Here is a 13289-nt window from a genome sequence, read left to right as displayed (position 1 = left end):
TACATATATATATATATATATTTGTATACACACATACATACATACACTAAATCCATGTGGGTCGATAAAGAGGGAACACACGGACAATTGTTCTGCGAGACTATGAAAGTAATGTGGTCACTGGAGGAGAGATTTATTGTACTGCTCCAAGGACATATCATTGTGTTCATTTGTATAGCTGTAGCCATTAGTAGAGAAACTTTGCTATTTCAAGCTTTCGGAACAAACTTAATAGAATGAACGTTTAGGGGCTAAATATTGGAGAGTTCGGAGGCATTTTCCCTCTCTCTTAGTTCTGTTGAACCATGACGTATTTTCATTTCATCAGGCGATAGTGTGCTTACCTTGGGGGAAAAAGATGCAGTGCCAATCATTGCTATATGAATTTTATGCGCACATTTTTTTCTATCTGTGAAGGTGGTATTTCATCCAGATTTAATTGCCATAAATCAGCTATGAAGATAGTGTGGGAAGTTACTAGAGGTCGACCGCATTTCGGGCGGGTCGATTATCGGCACAGATATTTGGGAATTTGACGGATATCGGTATCGGCATATTATTAGGCTGATTAATAACACAACACTGAGCTGAACTTTTCCTCTCTTGCCAAAAAGCGACTGAACCAGGAAGTCCGCTCCGCACTGTGCACAGTCACAGACTGCATACTGGAGCAAGAGTTAAGGCTGTTGCTAATATTTTTCAAATCCGTGATTTTTTTCACACTCGCATTTACTGTCCTTTTTTCTCTCCAACCCCCTTTGTGACTACCCTTGACTTAAATGTCGAGGAAATGTCGTCAACGTGCAGCGATGCACACAATGAAGCAGACACAACCGAGGTCTCACTCCCTTTCATGTGAACTCCGATTTTCCTATGCTTCTCAGCGATTCACTTCCTATAGAACGATAGTGGCGATTGTAGTCTGTACAATGTGTTTATTAAGAAATATTGATTGACGTGATTAGAACAAAAAAACATCGTTGACTATGAAATTAGGTTATTAGGACATATTCCTGCAAAAGTCACCAACACCGGAGGCAACCCAATGTACCTAAATGCCAATATATTTACGACCACAACTAGTTGTGCACAAGTAGTCTTTATATAGCATGCTATAGTAGCCTTATTGTGAAGCATGCTTATTGAACGTAGTTGTTTACTGATTGCGGTGACCAGAGAACCATTGTGAAAGAGACAATGGTTTTATTGAGTTTCCCTGTGGAGAAAAATGTTTGAATTTAGTATAATATCTGACTATGTACTGTTTGCAGAGGAAGAAACACTTCAAACAAATTGTATTGCGTAACTATTGGAGACTACAGAGAAGTAGTGATGGTTGTCGGGAAATTCTATTCTGTTCACTGTAAACGATTTTAAAGCCCTATCAAACTTTTTAATTATTTTAATTTATAATAATTATTATTTCTGTCTTTTGCATGATTAAAAAAATGTGTACTCCAATTTTTAAGCCTTTATAGCAAATTAATATCAGCTCCAAATATCGGTTATCGACCTCTCTTAAAACTAATAATTGGTATCGGCCCTGAAACCCATATCGGTTGATCCTTAGTATTTACACGAGCACGCTGTAGATATGTGCCTCATTAAAATAGATGCAGAGCTCCAGATTTACCTTAAATGGTAGGGACTTCTCACTGCATGGGCTAATCGGTAAAGACTGAAGACTGCTGGCAGGACTTGTTTCTGTACTCTGTAAAATGATATGAAAGGAAACATTAGTGCACATGTTTTGGTTTCATTTGTTTCAGTTCGGTAAAATATGCACTTCACTGCCTTTACCTTACAACCCCTTTATCTTTCTTATTTTATGTATGTAGCCTCTAGAGGAAAAGGTTTGGGCAGCTCTGTAGTAATCTTTGAGATAATGGATAGGACAAGTGGGTCTTACAAAAGAGTTCGAGAAAGCTCTCTATGATAACGAAAAAATATTTTCGTTAAAGACACGATTAGTCAAATTACTTTCTAGAGACCTTTTGTTTCAGATAACTGAGAAAAGGACAGACGTGTAATATTTGAGTTATATTTTTAACTATTTGCTAAAGTTTTACACTTTAGGGCACCTGTGAGAGATGTCAGTTTTCCAAACAACATAAACTTTGCAGTTTATTAGATATACTGACCTTTTAAAAAGCAATAACTCCAAGTATTTATAGGTGCAGTGCGGCCCGAAATGTGCCATTGCTGATCAATGCCTAACGTCACGGAGGGAGACGGGGGCTCTTTCTATGTCTTATCTTTTCGGCCTTTCAAAAAGTAAACACTTTCTGTATAAGGTCATTCTGGTCTCATGGGTTACATAGAAAAGCTGTCCCGAAAATTAGATGCGCTTCAAGATTTAGCAATTGGGGAAGAAGTGGGGAGCGGAGAGCCTGGGGTGTACTGCCTGGGAGCTCAAAATTTAATGACCTGCACGAGCCCTCAAAAGCATGTCAAAAGATGATAAATGGTCCTCAAAAGTAAAGCAAGTTTGGCCATCAGACACGCACTTGATCACATTAACATATAGAGGTGTTTACATTTTTAGTCCTATGTGACGGCAGATAAAAAAAGGTGATAGACATTTGTTGTGGAGAGGCTGCAAATTCTGGTCAATGCTTCAAGACAAAATCATACACAGTGGCATTTCTAAGCACCTCTAAACACGAGAATTTTAGTAAATGAATTTCTTTTGATAAAAAATTGACTATACATTCAAATATTGAAGTTTTGGACAGATAAACGATATATATATTCTATGATATAAAACAATAAAAAAAATATAAGTGTCAATTAACTTGATAATACAAAAAAGCAATGAAACGTATGCTATACTACTGTAAATATGTAAGATACTGTTTTCCTACCACCTTATCCACAGATCATCATACAAAACAAAAAAAGATTAGATTTTTTTGTCCACAAAAAAACAACAACAATGTAAACAAATCCACTTTTCTAAATGTTGGCAACAAATTTGTTTTGGGGGGTTATATTTTGAAATGTGATAAACATTTCCAATATGAAAATTATATAGATGCTCAAGAATTTGCCTCTTGGGTAGATGTCATTCTCTTTACTTTATTTTATACTTATTTTGTGATTGTTTTTTTCAGTATTTCTTTCAGTTCCGTTGTAAAAAGCTAACTTTGTTTCATAATAAAAAAGTCAAACACTTCAAAGTTGAACCATTTATGTAAATTTTGTTTGTAAATGATGCAATGTTTAAAATGTAGTCTATAAAAAATGTAACATAGCGTTTTTATAAAAAACTGTCTTGGCGACCACTACCGGACCAAAGCGGTACTTTGAAGGAAAATCAAGTTCACGAGCAGTCCCATAAGCTACCACAAGAGACCCTTCAAGAACGCACACGTGACTGTACGAACAAAAATTTGGTTTTAAAAATAAAAAATTGTGCAAAATATTTGAGGGTGTATATTAAAGTTACAGTAACTTCAACTTTCAATACAGTAAATTCAATTTTCTTCTGTAAAAGTCCCTCGATCCCATACCTGTCAACCTCCGCCAGTTCCTCCCCTTATTAATGATTGTTAATTCCTCATTGTTAAGCAAGAAGAAACCTTAAAAACACGGCACATATTTACTCACAGCAGGACAGACTAGGTAGAATACAACAACAATATTAGCGGTCTACAATGACGTTTTCGTCTGCTACCAGTCACAGGGACGGTCCGGATAAGTTCTGAAATAGGGAAGACGAGATCTATCTTGTTTAATTATTTTTTTTCCAGTATTAAAAGTGTCATATAGGCAGGGTTGGGTAGGGGTACTTTAACTGGATTACTTTCAATTACTTTTGGATTACTCCAATACAAAATATGCTAATAAAAGACAAAAGAAACCAAATATGAATAAAATGATGACTCACAACACGTGGTAAGCTTTCTCTCCTGGCTTTGATCTCCGGCAAAACTAACATAAAATGCGACAGAAACAAAATGAAAATAAATCCAAACAGCTTGCCAACATTATTTTTGCGGTTCCATGTATTCCGTTACTCCCCAACCCTGCACCTAATTTAGTAATTTTATTTATATTTAGTTTATTTTGTCTTTTATTAGCATATTTGGTATTTGAGTAATCCAAAAGTAATTTAAAGTAATCAAGTTAAAGTAACCCTACCCAAACCTGCATATGGGGTGGGGTACACAATGGGAAATGATCAAAAAACATATAAAATACAAACAAAACAAAATGCAATCTCCCTAATGCCTCCTTGAAACCCCCACAGCAAATGCACAAATTTCTTACAGCGCTCAACTCACATTAGATTATGGTGATACCATTTGTCAAAGATAGTCATTATTAAGACTCTTTGGTGGCTGTATTTACACAGATAAAATACATATATTGTTAAAAACTACATCGTGATAGCAGTAGCAAAGTACTCACGAGGCTTCATGTTGGTTGAAAAAAGGAAAAGAGGGAGCCCAAACGGTGGGCGTGGTTTATTATACGTCAGTGAAAACAGTACACACATGAGCACGACTTCACAATAAAAGAATATAAGATTGATAAACGTACAAGAGATATAATTAGACTGATTATTGAAACGTTGTTTTATGTGTGTGTGTGAGAAAGATTGTTTTTGTATTTAGGAATATAAAAACAAGTTATTTTCACTAGACTGAATTCTGAGAGATTTACATCCAAAACGGCCACCTTGACACCATCCTACTCATCTTATTTTCTAATGATCAGGAAGATGTGTTTTACAGCTATTTAGGATTCACTTGTATGCTTTTGGGATGGGAGCAGACCAATTAGTAACAAATTATTTTCTACTGATAAAATTTGGTCGTCATACGAGCAATTCAAGCTACGAGCACGATTTTGGAATGATTAAGCCTGTAAGCAGTGGTACCACTGTATGTACACTTTTGCCTGGTAAAATAAGGAACAATTCAAGAGAAAACATTAATTCATTGGGTTTCTTTTTCATGTCAAAATTTGATCTGAAAAATATTTTCCTCTAGTATTTTTAGAAATATTTTAAGTGTCGTTTATAGCATTGATTTTCCGGGTTAAGAGCAAGTTAGAAAAAGACCAGTGGGTAAGTGAAGCTCCCTTTGTAAGGCAATAATTATAATAACATGTTCTGATGGAGGTAAGACTCTCCTCCTTTCATTAAAAAACAAAAGATGATGCAAACGTAAGCTTCAACAACCTATTTGCTTTCAAACTTTGACCGTTTTTACATCCTGCTGTTTTTGTTTTGAGACTGCTGCAACCTGTTTTTGTTTTCAACAGACAAATGCTACCACTTACACTTAGCACATGAGAAGAACTGCTGGCTGCAGCTCACAAAAAGGTCATGCAGAAAAAACAGAGTTGACACATGAGAGCAGAATGGAAGCCAAGTTAGGTTGTTTAGGTGATGATAGTGTGAGGTTTCTTTCTTCCTTAGATTCACATGGAAAATGTTGACGATATTCTGAGTGTCAAACGTACGCTGTACCCCAGAAAATTGTTCACAAAAGTACAACACACTCTTATGCTCAATCCCATTTCTCAGTATTTTCCCTAAAGTTTACTCCTTATTCCAGCAAAGTGCATTTACAATAAGGGAATAGTGAGGGACAAAAGTAGCTTCTCCCAAACCACGGCTATACGAACTAGGTGAAGGAGAGAATTTTGCAGTACTACTCATCTGGTGACATACTTATTAAATAAAACAATTTTTGTAACCAGTTTAAATGCTACTGTTTTGATGTAAGTGAAATTTTAAATTTAAAAAAATAAAAGAAACAATTGTTGCAACACTTTTTCCTTTAAAAAGGTATGTAAACACAGAAATAAAAGATACGACTTCTTTCTTCATGTCAGGGGTTTTTCTACCTTTCTTTGTAATCAGCAGTGAGTGAAATTGTTTTTTTACAGAAAAACCTCGCTAATGAAATCGATTTTGTGAAAATACACACTATGTAAACATTTTTCTTATAATAGAATATCTGAATAATATTTTTCTGATAAAGAATACGACAAGCAATTGTAAAAATATACTTCTGATAACAAAAAAGTATGTATTTTTAAAATAATGGCGGCTAATAAGATTTCCCATGTAACAAAACTGACCAGCCATTTGCAGTTTTTCAAATATCACTAATGCAAAATTCGGACTACAAGGAGCATCTGATTATAAGCCGCACCCAGTACATTTCTCAAGGAAAAACATTTTGTACATATATAAGCTGCACCTGACTATAAGCTGAATGTGCCTACATTGAAACATGAAATATTTACAAAGAAAGACGGTACACAGAGTCTTTATTATATACGGTACCTTAACCCCTTCACGTTCTGACAGCCCGCCGGTGGGCCGCCAGACAAATACGTGTCTGTATGAAGTCACCAATTACTGAAGTACGGCATGCCACATTTTGTTGGAAAGTTTAAACTCTTGGGATTCAAAATATACTCATCAGAGAAATATTACCATCAGTCTGAAACAATATACCCGAAAACTATAGAGCCGAGGTGACTCACCAGTACATCCCCTGACCATTTTCAACTTCTCCGAATGTTGGCAAAAATGGCTTTCTTACATCAAGGACAATCCATAGAATTCAACCTCGTAAAATATTTACGCCAAAACATACAATAATGCCGACATATAAACGTAAACATTTCTGCTTCGTTGTACGTTGCTTCTTGTAATCAGTTTGTTTCCCCGCATTATTTCTATTTCCAAATAAACAGACTCGTAAAGTTATTCCCAATATGGTAGTTAGCCTTTCATTTGACACATTATTCATGCACAAAGGACAAAGATACATTAAACTTTTGTCTTCCTCGACACACCAATTCCACGTCTCTCATCCTTACCTCTATTGCTTGGGCGCCCCTGGCGGCCGTTCAAAAAAAATGCATAAATTGGCTGCATCATTGTAAAAGCCGCAAGGTTGAAAGCTTGGCAAAAAAAATATCACGGCCTATAGTCTGAATTTTACAGTACTGTAGCATTCTTTTGTGTGTGTGTGTGTGTGTGTGTTAGACAGTGTATTTGCATGTGTATATGTGTGTTCCTGTGTATATTAGGGTGGAGCTTATTTTCAAAGTTGCAAAAAGTCACTGCCTTACCCTCTAATTGGGTTCCATTACACAAAAGAACAATCGCTGTGCAGTTTTGTTTTAAATAAAATACATATTAGAGCTAGCTCAATTGCTGAGAAGTTTGGTGTTTTCTATCAGTTTTTTTAAATGGGAGTTCTCGACATGCTTGGGTAAGCCACAGATGTGTTAAGTTTATATCTCAAACAATTATTACCCACAAGTCGTTGCTCAGCAAGATCAGTCTAATTCAACTAGTATAATTTCCCTTGACATACTGTTATAGACAAGGCCAGCAGACCTTCCTTGTCCTCCAAGAAGTGACTGACATTCAAAGATCAGCATCAGGTAAATATTCAGTACATTCAAAGATTTCTTACTTACATAATCTTCCTGATCACAGCTTGCACAAAATACATTTGTCACACCATGAAACAGTTTGATATTACATCTGCATGAATAGTCAAGGAACATAATGGCGAGACTTTCTAAATCAATGTTCACCCATATTGCAGGCGGCGAAGTTACCCTAACCCTGTTTTGGAACTAAGTTTGATTTTTGCGATTGGGAGATGGAATAAGAGCTTGCTCTGTCCACTCCACGCATCGGCCCGGTATTGCAGTACCTCCTGGAACGGTGCATTCGCAATGATCCCTACTTGGCTCTGTGGCTAGGACCTTGACTCAGCCTCTTGGCTGAGAGCAAGTGTCTAGGCCCCTTGGCTTTGTAGCGTAATATGATTTGGCCGATAACGGATAATGGATAATTGATAAAGAATATAGAACAATAAACCTTACAAAATCCCCCCCCCCCCCCTTCCCATGAACAATCTGCTTGGTGTGTGAACTAACTGGAAGTAAGCTATCATCAGTTCACATGGCTCTTGGTTTCATCTTTATCAACACTTGGAATTGCAACCCCCTCAGAGCGTCTTCCGCAGTGACAGTGAAAGAAATGTAATTTTGGAATAAAGCAAAAATTCCAATTCGAGATCCACAAAATTGACGGACTAAACTTGAATAACATTTTCAAGCATGGCGTTTGCTAAAAGAGAACAAAGGACGACAAGCAGCAACACAAAAAGCCAAGGAAAATGAGTACAAAGAAGAACTTGATGACTTGTTTGACATTGCTCATGCTAATGCTCTCAACATTATGACAATTCCAGAATTCAAAGAGTTTTGTTGGCTCAAAGAGCAAAGGGAAGAAAGGGGTGTGTTTTTTCACAGTAAGGATCTACGTGAAGGCCTGAATCATGGCACCTCTGGCTGCAAGTGCCCCTCGCACTGATTTGCAGCTTTTAAAGTCTTGTGTGGAATATTCAAACATAATTGTTGCAATATCTAAGGTTGCCCTTCAGAAAATTTCCAATCACCTGTGGTATTTAACACCAGAAATGGTTACACTCGCTTTGTTTGACAATCAAGTCAGTGCATCAACGAAACAACTCAGGGTGGCTGCAATGAAAAATAAGGACAACATAGATGAAACTACTGAACAGGATTTTCAAAAGAGGATATTTGTAGATTTAGACACTGTTACTAGCAAATGTCTAGAAGACTTTGTGTCCTCTTGATCTAGCACTTTCTTCAAAATCATTAACCTTCCTGTTGCTATCTTGATGTTGAACCAAAGCAATGTGAATCACGGGATGACTTCAAACAAGCTTTGGAAACGGTTCAGGCAGTCAGTGTGGTCAATGATCTTGCAGAAAGAGGTGTGGCGCTGATTCAGGAATACTGTGGTCATATCACAAAATATAAAACTGATCTGCAGCATCTGCTGCAAATTGCTGAAAACCACAGCAAAACTATTCCTGACAGCCGTAAAAAGACTCTCATAAAGGACTTTTTCTTCTCGTTTGTATTATCTACCTAAGCCATCATTATTTTGTGTGTAACCAGCTTAATAATAATATAATAATTTCCTTGTATTGTCATTCTGTGTAACAATGTACACAGAACGAAATGTCGATTGCACCTGACCCGTTGTAGCGAGCCGATGCAGCCGCAGCCAACAGAGGGCGCCGCCGACCACTTTTTAAGTCTTAGGAATGACTCGGCCGGGGCGCGAACCACCGACCTCCCAGTCTCAAAGCGGGCGCCTTACCATCTAGGCTACTGAGCTGGTATAATGGGCGCTAATCCAAATTTGTACAGTGATTGAGCTACCTGTAAATATCAACTTATATGACTGAAACTTCTGCAGTGTAGTTTTTGGTGGAAGTGGAACATTTTTGTGGGGTAAGATAAAAGAATACATGAAATTTAAAAGAAATTGGTCACATAAGCTCCACCCTACTGTGTATGTAAGCGGACAAAACGTAACTGCTTCCATTTTGAAATGTAATTAGCTTCGGACATCTTTTATCTCTTTTTTGGAAACTTATCTAATGTGCATTTTATCCATCAGTTTTTACCTGGGACATGAGTCCAAACTTTCAACCACCATCACCTGATGCTAAAAGTGGTGCATCTTTCACTTTTTTGCTCTTCTCCTGCATATAATTTCTTATGCAATATCAGAAGTCCAGGGACTGAATATCAGTCAGACGCAAATTTAAAGACTGGTCCTTTGATCTTACTTTAAGAGCAGAAATAGTTCTGACACCACTAGACAGCCTTTCATACAGATTTCCTGTGCAAATGCGGGAGTGTTTATTACAGCTAAATTCAGAAAAGGTCACTCACCTGTTCAGATGACACACTGCTAATGGATGTGATCAGAGCTCTTAGAGGAAACATGAACCATGTCCCTGCACTTTGCTATGTAAATGTATTTTAAGGACAAAAATACAGATTTTTTCCAAACTTGGACCAGACTTGGCAAAACTATATTTGCAATAGATGTTTCCATACAGTCAAGAATATTCTATGATAATTTGAGCTAATAGTACTGATGACAGATATAAATAACAATGACAACTATCGTTACTATTCATATGTTTCTGGCGGCTTATAGTGCCAGAGAAAAAACAAAATGTTTGTTTCTGTTGTGGCAAATGTACCTTTATTTTAGCGATTATAAGGCGCGCATAAAAACCCCAAATTTGCCAGAAATTTGAAAGTGCGCCTTATAACCCTGTGCTCCTTGTATACCTTGGAATAGGGTGGAGAAAATTCAAAAGCACTTGACCATTAGACCACTTGTGGTAAAGATAACAAACGAAAAGGCATTGGGCTTTATCTTATCACACTCTTTTACTCATGGTGCCAGGAACACAGAGTTTTGTGACGCATGTTGTTCTTCTTTACTTGTGAGTCAATAATGTTTTTCAAAACGTTAATAGAAAATTAAGTCTTTTAACAAAATACTATACCAGCTCTTTTATTGTCTTATACATTATTAAACCATAATGTAATTGATGCACAAGTGAAGAAGTATCAACTTTTCAGAACACAGAACAAAATGCACCCTGCAAATCAGTGTTTCTGGCACAGTGAGTAAAAATAGTGTGCTAATGAAAGGTCTAATGCCTTTTCGCGTGTCACCTGTACCACTGGTGGTGTAGTAGGTAAGATGTAGGTGCCCTCACCGCAGCGACCTGGGTTTGATTCACGTTGCAAACAATGTTTAGTGATTTTGAATGTTTAGGGAACTAACTGGGTTTCACATTGTAAATATTGAAATCAGCAACACTTAGTGACTGATCAATCTTATACCTTGAGTGTATAAAAAGCCTAACTGTTATACAGGCCTTTCTATAGTCTCAACTTCATGCACGTTATAGTCCGGTAGGCCTTTTCTATGAAAAAATATATGACAAAAGACTACTTTTTGGGGGGTGTAACTTAGAGTACAGAAAATACTATAATCCAAGAGCAAAGTGAAATAGACATAGTTTAATGTAAGTGTACGTGTGTGAGTAAACATTTTGTTCTTATCCTCAATGCTAAATAAATTACAAAAGGTGATAAAGCGAGTCGAAATGTGTACTTCGGTAGTGATTTAATGGAGCTGAAATCAAGTTAATTAAAAAAAAAGGAGAGGGAAAAAAAGGATGAACGGGTCCAGTGGTAATCACAACATATATCTTCAACCGAAAGCCTAGCTGCTGTAAAAAACTTGCTGGATTTTACAATTTGAAAAGACCCCGGTCAGTGCAGTAAAAGGAGACTAACCGGCAATTCATTCTAATGTCCCACCGTGGTTAAAGCCTGTGTCGGCGTTTGAAAATCAGCAAGAGAGGAAGCATTACCCACCTCCTGCAGTGTGCGTCTCAGCCTCAAAAGGAGTGTCTTGACAGCAGTGCAATCCTGCTGCATGAATCGCAGGGGTAAGGTCTCCAACCCATGGGGCAAAGGCTCGTCCTCCTTAGCCAAAGGAAGAGTTGAGCTACAGTCTGACGGGAGCAGGGTCGTTGGGCGTCGAGCCTCCCTGGACCGGACAAAAATATGGAAAAATCAACAAGGCATATTCTATTATAACCACATCAGTATTTGTCAGTTCTGATGTTCTTATATTCTCATATTACGGGCGGCAGTGGTTCAGAAGGTAGAGCGCTCGTCTTGGGATCAAGAGATTGCAATTTAAATCCCGGCTCCTCCGTGTTACATGTCAAAGTGTCCTTGGGTAAGGACACTGAACCCCTAATGCCCCCAATAAGCAGGTTAGCGCCTTACATGGCTGCACGGCCGCTATTGGGAAATGTGAAGCACACTGTAAAGCGCTTTGGGAAGTCTTGACTTGAAAAGCGCTATATAAATGCAGATCATTTCATTTCATGTGTTTGTTTTTTATGTACTGTATTTTCAGCACTATAAGTAGTGTCTGAAATAATGCCTCCCCGGACGCGTGAGAAAAAAGATTGTCCTGAAAGATATAAACGCGAAATGTGATAATGAGATGAGATATGTCCTTTCATACGTCATCTGTATCACTAGTGGTTTAGTACGATTCTTAGTGCATGCAATGTTATGCAAAGTTAGTTTGACTTATCAATTAATGCAGTAATATGTACCTTTTAATAGCCCTTTTCAAGGACTTTCAAAGTAAATTTTTCAATTTCTCTCGTACCCTTAAAAGAAGAAATCCAAAATCTACAAATATATGTGTAATTTACACATGCGATTTTTAATATTACATCAGCATTTATCAAGACACATGATTTATAGATCTTGAGTAAAACGCAAATATATTTGTAGATCTGAAAGTACAAGTGATAATATTCTTAAGACAAATCTCTTCCCATTTAAGTGAGTAAAATGACAGAAATATGTCATTACATTTCCAACTGCAGGAAGTTCTTTCCATTAAAAATGTACCAATGAGAAATGCTACTTTTTTTGTGTGGCCTACAATAAATGTACATAATTGATACGTAATCCTTGCATTAATACACTTTTGATAGTTCCCTGTTTAGGTGTGGCATGCGCCTGACCTTTAGGGCGCGACCCACAGGGGCCAATGATGCTTCATAGCAAATTGGCATCCGGTGTGCCTTACAGGGTGGAAAATACAGTATGTTATTATTCTAAATGGAGTTCTGAAAAGTGATGCCAGCAATGCAATGTAAGACTCAGCCAAAGCAAAATGGAAAACGATGAAAATGCCGGCAAAGTCAATTTTGGTCTCCATGTCCGCCAACATAAATGAAACTATCAACTGTTGTCCCTGTCCCAAGGACAAACATGTTAAACATTGGCACAAAGAAATGCTTCAAATGGCTAGCCAATATAAAAACTTGATGGAGTGAACACGCTCAAGGTCATTGACGTCAACATAAAAGGAAGTAGTTGATATCAAGAAAACATGCAACGGTGGAAAAGTAAGTTTTTGCCTTTTACATTAAGTCCTTTCCCAGCGTGACCCAATTTATTGTTTTCATAAGAGAGTGGTTTCAAATTGTAAATATTTCAAAGCAGAAGAGGTGATTAAGGTTTAAGAAATTATTCATTCAAAACTTTGGTTTTCTTCCTGAAAAAAAATATGTACTTCACTTCATGTGTTGGCAACTGGACAAAAAGGGACAGTGTGTAATATTTGACCACTAAATCTCGCTGTATTGTGTAGTGCAACCAAAAACTAGTGCTACCAAGTACAAGGAAGAATACAAACTACGGAGACTCGTACTGACCAAACCGCTCCATTTTTCTTTTCATGTTTTTCCCCAGCCATTCACTAGGTGTTTATTTTTGAGGAGCAAGATGGCGGACAATCACGTTATTAAAATCAATATTTTTGTTTTTAATAAATGAAGTTTGTTTCACCCCCTAAG

The 13289-nt window shown here is 37.2% G+C and overlaps 1 protein-coding gene and 1 pseudogene across 2 annotated transcripts in view; one reads left to right on the top strand and one right to left on the bottom strand.

Moving 5' to 3' along the window:
- Positions 1-13289, bottom strand: part of ccser1 (coiled-coil serine-rich protein 1) — a 191597-nt gene that overhangs the window by 130170 nt on the left and 48138 nt on the right. For both annotated transcript variants that reach the window (XM_088336087.1, XM_088336088.1), the window contains exons 7-8: positions 11275-11449; positions 1634-1711 (exon numbers count right to left, since the gene is read on the bottom strand). In XM_088336087.1, the coding sequence (XP_088192213.1) occupies positions 1634-1711; positions 11275-11449 (253 nt within the window). The remainder of the gene's footprint in view (positions 1-1633; positions 1712-11274; positions 11450-13289) is intronic.
- Positions 7603-7719, top strand: LOC148365683 (U2 spliceosomal RNA; annotated as a pseudogene).

Source organism: Urocampus carinirostris, chromosome 5 (assembly GCF_059441175.1).
Source record: "Urocampus carinirostris isolate Australia breed hairy pipefish chromosome 5, RoL_Ucar_1.0, whole genome shotgun sequence".
NCBI classification, from domain to species: domain Eukaryota; kingdom Metazoa; phylum Chordata; class Actinopteri; order Syngnathiformes; family Syngnathidae; genus Urocampus; species Urocampus carinirostris.
Note: the sequence above shows the minus strand (reverse complement) of the source record. Positions and strands in the feature narration are given on the sequence as shown.